General features: G+C 56.6%; 1 protein-coding gene across 1 annotated transcript; it reads right to left on the reverse strand.

The window, feature by feature from the left end:
• Window positions 1–1709: 1709 nt before the first annotated feature.
• KLHDC8A (kelch domain containing 8A) lies at window positions 1710–7168 on the reverse strand. The gene is made up of 5 exons (XM_026864332.1): window positions 6726–7168; window positions 5008–5172; window positions 3546–3761; window positions 3048–3149; window positions 1710–2829 (listed from the first exon to the last, which is right to left on the reverse strand). The coding sequence occupies exons 1-5, from the start codon at window positions 7138–7140 to the stop codon at window positions 2636–2638; spliced, it is 1092 nt and encodes a 363-aa protein (XP_026720133.1). The 5' UTR covers window positions 7141–7168; the 3' UTR covers window positions 1710–2635.
• Between the last annotated feature and the right edge of the window lie 112 nt (window positions 7169–7280).

Below are 7280 nucleotides of genomic sequence, written 5' to 3' on the forward strand. Positions count from 1 at the left end.
AGCCTTTCTGGAGGGAGAAAGCAAAGGATCAGCCTCCAGCTGTGCTGCAGTCAGACAAAGGGAGCGGATTCCTCCTCCCCTTGCTCCAGCTTAACAAAGCCAGCGCAGCAGCACCGAACCCTGAGCCTCCACCAGCGTGGCCTCGCTGCAATAAACGGGGCTCAGGGCTAATGAGAAAGCAAGAGCAGAGGAGCACCGGGCTGTGCTGGGTGTGGGAAAGGTTCTTAAGGACAAAGGAAAACACTTCATTAACATCTAGACGCTCTCAGCCGTGCAGAGGCGGCTGAAATGGAGATCTGCTGTGCCGGGAGACACGGGGTTTGTTCTAGAAGAGGAGAAGGCTCCTTCTTTTCCTCCAAGCATCCTCCAATTTTTACAGTTCAAAGGGATGCTTTATGAGCCTTTTGGGGTCAGGAGGCAGCACCCCCGTGGCTACACACACAGACAGGGGTGCTCTTAGCACCTTCCCTCAGTTCCACCAGACCTTTAATCATCCAGGGGGGCCGTTAGACAGAAACGCTGGACCCTGGCGCCCCGCTCGCCCTCCCCTGCAGCCTCACCCCCCAGCAGATCTCAGCCCAGAGCCCTCCCCAGCTGCACTACGTCAAGACTGGCTCAGGTGGGCTCCGTGCTCTCACTGGGGGCCTGGAGCACAACCCAGCATCGCTGCGGGCAGCTCCTGACCCCAGCCGGGGCCACGGATCTGCGGCAGGGGTTGAGCTCCTTTCCACAGTTCAGTGTTTGCATTTCTAAAACCTTCCAAAACGCGGTGCCAGAAAGAACAAAAAATCATCAGGAGCACAGATGGGGCCATGGCAGGGGATGGGGACAGACACTATCCTCTGTGCGCAGTCAGAAACAAGCAGGGGCTGGGGGGGGACGGGGGACGGGAACAACTGTGAGCAGAGGAGCTGGTGCCTTTCCCCGTTCCCCTGAGCCACGCGGCACTGGGAGCTCAGACAGAGGGGACTGGGAGCTGACTGGGAGCTGACAGGGCTGCACCTCAACAGGAGCCACTCACGTCACCCCTTCCTCACAAATACCGGCAGACGGGAGCGCCCCCCCCGTCCTGCCCTGCCGTTGCCGCGGCCGCCGCACGGTGTCCTCGGTGCTCCGCGGCGGCGGGAGCGGCGCTGGCACCGGGGGGCACCCCCGGGACACCCCCCAGAAACCTCCTTGAAAAAGGGATGGGACCCCTCGGAAAGGAGCGAGTGCTGAGGCAGTGCCAGAGCCCAGCCTACACCCCACCTCTCTCCCTCTGTTCAGTCTGCGTCCCCCGTTTTCATACATCGTAACCCCGACGCAGCCCAGAGCACAGACCTGGCTTCACCGAGGGCTTCTCCGAAGACAACTTTTAATGGTGCAGCTGCTACAAGCTAGAAGTGTAACCTGAGGGTTGGGACAGCCTCCCCCAAACCACCTGGGAAGAACAAAACCAAAGAGAAGCAACAGCCAGGGGCAAAGGTGCTGCCCAGCCCCAGGGTCAGCGTGTTCCAGCCCCAGAGACAGGGCTCAGTTTGGCTCCTTTGTCCCAAGGCTGAATAGAAGATCGGGGGGTATAGGGACAGGATGAGGGGTAACGGGTTTAAACTGACAGAGGGGAGATTCAGATTAGATCTAAGGAAGAAATTCTTCCCTGTGAGGGGGGTGAGGCCCTGGCACAGGTTGCCCAGAGGAGCTGTGGCTGCCCCCTCCCTGGAAGGGTTCAAGGCCAGGTTGGACGGGGCTTTGGGCAACCTGGGCTAGTGGAAGGTGGCCCTGCCCATGGCAGGGGTGGAACTAGATGATCTTTAAGGTCCCTTCCAACAGAAACCACTCTGATCATTAAAGGAGCTAAAAACTAGGTTGGAAGAGTGTAGGTTGAGGCCATCTCTGCATGAAAGCCAACAAAGGCAGGATCTGTGCTAGTCCTGTGCCCAGAGTAAGGTCTGCCCTCTAGCCAAAACAGTCCCTTGGGCATTCATCCCTCCCAGGAGCATTGGCAGCCCCTCACTCTGCCTCTGCCAAAGCGACAGTCGAATGCTACAGGTTTGCAGGCAAAGCCTTGATACGAAGGCAAAAGAATGATCCCCTGAATCTGGCTGCCCCTTGGGAGTTCCCCTTGTTGCAAGCCAAGGGGATCCGTGCGGGGAAGCACACACAGATCCCAGGAAGCTCGAACAGGGCAACAGCAGGACAGTTCTCCCTGAACCACCAGTGACCTGTCTGGACACTCCTAACACCTTCGAACACATCACACCTTTGGTAGAGGGGCAGGCTGGCCACAGGGAGAGACGTGCCCATGCCCTGACCTCCAGAGTCCTTCCCGCAGGCAGGAGACACGACACACCCTGCGAGCAGTTCCTTCGTCTGGGTTTCCCCGTAGATCTCTGAAGGTGACCAGAGAGAACCCCTGGTTAAAGTGCTCCTTCCCTCCGTGGGGCTGGAACGGCCTGGGAGGAAGAAGAGCAGCAGCCCTGGCTGCAGGCTCCTGCTGGCCATGGCTCTCAGCAAGGCTGGCTTTGGCTGCCAGGCTCCCAGGGCTGCTGGGGTGGTGCTCCCCCAGCCTCAGCGCTGCCAGGAGCTGCCCACCACCACCACTGCTGCTGCTGCCGGGGACTGCGAGGGGCAGGGGCCACCACCAGGCAGGGGCCGGCTAGGAATCGGAGAGGCACAGGGCCTCCACGGCACTGCTCAGCCCCTGGCTCACCCCGCCGACGGCCAGCAGGCAGTTCCGGACCACGATGCTGGAGCAGGCGCAGCGTGGGGTGGGCATGGGGGGCAGGCTCTCCCACTTGTTCTTCTCGGGGTGGAAGGCCTCTGCAGACTCCAGGACGGTTGGCTGATTTCCTGGAAATACAAATCGAGGCACTGGGTCACCTGGGAAGCACTGGCAAGCATCCCATGTCTGCTCTGGGATGGTGTCTGTGCTCTGGACACCCTCCCCTTACAGGGTGTGTTTTCCCTGCTCCCTCAGGCCAGCCAGGGCCAGGATCTCTCCCCTCTGTGATGATAACACATGACTCTCACAGGCTTTTCAAGTGTTACCACCACCTCCAGTGCCTCACCTAGTCCCCCAGCCACAATGACTCTGCCTTTCAGGTAGCCAGCCACAAAATCTGCTCGTCTTTTCTTCAGGTAGAAGGAGCGCTCCATCTTCATCCAGCCACCTGGGAGAGACAGGACAGACCAGGCGTTACGGGAGCACCCATTCCTGGGAAACCATCTGCCTCTCTGACCTCACGCTTGTTTGCAGCGGTGTAGTTTTGCTGCTGCACCTTGGGATAATAAAACCCCATGACACAGGGGTCAGCTTCGTCACCACCAGCTCAGGAGGGAGCTGTTGAACCCAGCTGCCTCAGGACCATGGGTTTCCCCCCCTGCTGACTTGACTTGTTAATCGTGACTGCAGGCCTTCCTCTAGGCTGGGCTCAAGGCACCAGTGGTCTGCTGAGACCTGGCATGAGAGCTCTGTGCTCTGCAAGGACAGCAAAGCCCCAGAGCACAGCCTTTGTGTGCCACCTGCCTGGCTCCTCTGGGGAGGACAGAGCTGGGACAGCCCCCACCTTGCTCCATGTCAAATATGTCCATGGTCCTCATGAACTTGGGCTGCCGGTAGAGCCGGCCCTGCCGCAGGCCCCCGAGGCTGAAGAGTTTGTCTTCTGTGGGCACAAAGCTGGAGAAGGCCCTTTTGTTGGGGATGTTGGGAAACTTAGTCCACGACCTGGTTTCTGTGTCAAAGACCTCGAAGGCGTTGATAGCGTACTTGGACTGCCTTCCACCTGGGGAGAGAGAAAGAAAAGGGTCAACTTGGCTCGTAGCACCAAGCCAACAGCACCAGGAGCTCCTAGGACAGGCTGAGAGCGAGCTGCCAGCTGATGTGACGTCCCCAGGTCAAGGGCCTGCCCAGCCAGGCACCTTCTCACCCTTGTGCTCTCTTTTTAAATGCAGGTCCACAACATGACAACACTTCATTTCTCAACACATCACACCCTCCGCTTCCCTCCATGCCAGCGGCAGTGGGTCGCTGGCGCAGGAAGGTGTTTAGTATGCACCAGTTTAATCAAGACAAATTCACAGCAGAGCAGGGATCAGCGCTCAGGGAGCCTTTGCAATTCAGATGAGTTCAGCGCCGGTGCAATCCAGCAAGCTCCGGCCTCGCTGCTGAGCTCCTGACGGAGCAGGAGAGCCAGAGCAGCTGCTGCTACCACCGCCAACGATGCGTATTATTCTTCCATCCATCAGATGCAGATGAATACAGCTATTCTCAGCTCAGATGCTCAGCGTGCCTTTGAAGGCAGAGCCTGTGCTCGCTACTAGGCCCACAAACCGTTTGCCAGCAGCAAGCAAACTGCAAAATAGATCAAAGAGTCTTTTCTGGTAACCCCCAAAGAAAGCCAGGGCTGTCTGGTGGTTTGAGCAATCGAGACTCCTGCGTTTTGATCCTGATATGCCATTTGGCCACAAGCTAACAGCAACATTTTGCTGCCTTAGTTTCCCTTTCTGTAAGGTAAAACTAATGAAAAATCATCCCCTGCAAAAGGTCCAGCGTTTCTCAGCTACAGCAGGTCCTTCCCCTGCCAAAGGCAGACCCTTTGTGAAGCTGCGTGGTACTGTGCTGATATAAAACGCATAGAAGTATTTTTACTCACCAGTTGAGTCCAAGGGCTTTTAGCAAACAAATTAAGCCAGCCAAGAGCAGCTGTACCCTCGGCTGCCAGCAGCCAGGGATAGGCCTGAGACAGGGGAGGCCACTCACCCAGCAGGGAGCTGCTGCGAGAGCTGCGAGCTCCTGGGGCGTTACAAGGGTGCAGGGGCTCTCGTGGGTGCTTGCTGTGGAGCTGCGAATCCAAACCCACCACCGACCCCACTCAAAACCTACAGCTGCAAGCTTGGTATTTCTGAAGGCATGAGAAAGCAGGCAGGAATGAAGAACATTCCCAAAAGCCTCTTCCAGGGAGGTTTCTCAGTGCTCAGATCAAAGGAGCTGCTGCCTGAGGAGGAGGAAGAGGCAGGACTGCTTCTTACCCAGCACGTAGATCTTGGTGCCTCGCAGGAAGGACGTGGCAGCGTACCTGGGTGTGGGCATGGCCGCCAGCGACACCCAGATGTCCTTCAGCATGTCATAGTGCTGCAGGTAGTTGTGTGGCCGCAGGTCAGATCCCATCCCACCAGCTGCATAGACTCTGTAGTCTGGACACGGTCAAGGAAAAAAAAAAACCAAACAAACCACAAAATTATTATAGAGAAGCATCAGAAATAACCCCCCTGCAAAAAGACACATGCCCTCGTACAACGTGGACCAGAACTGTTCACTCCTACACAAGTCCCTGGGTATGTCCCAAGCTCCTGGTCCCCGCAGCAACACCGATGCTCTTCCTCCAGACCCAGGTGCTGCTGCTCCTCAGCTCAGCTCCTGCCTTGGTCCCCCCCCAAGGTCTGGATCAGGACGGTGACTCTGCGACCTAGACTGAAGGGCTCGGAGCCAAGACAAGGCACTGAGTTTACTTGTTCCTCGCCAAATCTGCATCAGCTATATCCATCTCTGGCTAATGGCACACCTGGCTCTCCAAAATAAAACCCTCCCTGCACAGCACCCACATTATCTCCTTCAACGAGCACTTCACTCCACAGAAAGATTCAGGAGAGCAGCAATAGCAGCCTTGCCCTTGAGGGCAGCCCTACAAGGCAGCTGAAAAAGCAGAGACCAGCCAGCACACTGCAAGGATTTGGGCAGCTATTTCTGTTGCTGGCCCCTCACACCAAGTTGACCCCGCTCTATCAGTCAGGCAAGCTTATAGTCAGACAGAAAAACCATCTCCAAGACGGTAAACATTATTTTTAAACATTCCTTGACAGTAGCTTTTAAACCCACTTAAGCAAACAAACCAAGCAGCTTTCAAAGAAGCTGCCTGGAGATTAGATTCGCAATCCCAGGCACGGTGGGAAGCTGGCTGACCTCAGGCACGCTGCTTGGGAACAGGGCTCCCAGCCCCCGGCTCTTCAAAGCACAACAGAGCTGCTAAAGGAAATCAATGCTCCCCATCTCTACTTAGAAACTAAAAAAAAAATGAGATGGGCTGATAAGGCAGAGCCTCACAGGCATTTAACGAGCCCTGTTTAAGGCAGTGGTTAAGCTTCTGGAGGGGAAGCTATGCAGGAGCCCCCCACAAGGCCAGCCGCTTCCCTTCCCTGTACAATGATTTGAGCCCAGGACCATGAAGCCAACTCTCTCCCGGCTGGTTCTGGGTTTGGACCAGAGATGTCTCTTCAAACCAAAGCTATTCAGCAGCTCCAAGACCTTCACCTCTGGCTCCACAGCTCAGCCGGGTCCTCCCAAGCATGGCTACACTCAGCCAGCAGCATCATTCCTGGTTTTTTCCAGGATCTGCAGCATACAAGGATCAGAATTTGCTACAAAACCCTGGAGAAGTCCGATTTGAGACCCTGGAGCTTGGACCTGTCTGAAATGCTCCTGGGTACCACCACAGCCATGGCCTGCATGGCTCCAGGGCTGACAATACAGAGCAACCCCCAGGTTTATCTGCTTTAGGCCACCTACAGAACACTTGTCTTTAGCAGGTGGGCTACAACAGACACACGGGGCTCAAGTTCTAGGAGCACAGAAAAGGTTTTGGAGAACACATAACCCTGTGCCACTGACCAGAAAACTTTTGTGCCTAAATGCATCGATGCTGACCCCCCTGTCTCACCACCCTGCCCTGGAAGGGTTGAACCCTCCTTGCCTTTTGCTGTCACCGAGATGCCCATGGCTGCCTCTCTCAGCGAGTTCCTCTTCTTCCACTTGCCCTCGTCTATATTGTACATCTCCACTATCTTCAGCGGCATCTGATTCACTCCGACCCCTCCTATCACCATGATCCTCTTGCCCAAGGTGGCCACGGCCACCCCAGCCCGGGCCGTGGGCATGGGGGGCAGCGAGGTCCACTGGTCGGCCTCGGGGGAGTAGACCTCGAAGCAGTCCATGGGGACACCGTTGTCATCGCAGCCCCCGATGGCAAACACCTGCCCGCCAGCTTCCACCAAGGTGGAGTAGACCCTGCAGCTCGGGAGGGGGGCGAGAGTTTTCCACTGGAAGTCTTTGGTACTAGCAAGCTCCATGGTGGCTGGTGGGGTGAGGCAGCATCGGTCCCTGCCCATGGGAGGGGGGCTGGCTACGCTGCAAAACAGAGTAAAGACATGCCAGAGGAAAAACCAAAAAAAAAAAAACAAAAAACAACCCCAACCCAAACAAAAAACAGAGAAACATAAGTGCAAACAGCATCCCCCCCCCCCCCCCC

This window comes from Athene cunicularia (assembly GCF_003259725.1).
Source record: "Athene cunicularia isolate RWA chromosome 26 unlocalized genomic scaffold, athCun1 chr26_part1, whole genome shotgun sequence".
Classification (NCBI taxonomy): domain Eukaryota; kingdom Metazoa; phylum Chordata; class Aves; order Strigiformes; family Strigidae; genus Athene; species Athene cunicularia.

Bases quoted from the DNA above. Each gene is read 5' to 3' on its own strand.
- KLHDC8A (XM_026864332.1), bottom strand. From the start codon at position 7,140: ATGGGCAGGGACCGATGCTGCCTCACCCCACCAGCCACCATGGAGCTT. The intron at 3,762-5,007 runs GTAAGAAGCAGT...CTCTCTCCCCAG, and splicing joins CACCAAGATCTACGTGCTGG to GTGGAAGGCAGTCCAAGTAC. The intron at 2,830-3,047 runs GTGAGGCACTGG...TTGTATTTCCAG, and splicing joins CATTGTGGCTGGGGGACTAG to GAAATCAGCCAACCGTCCTG.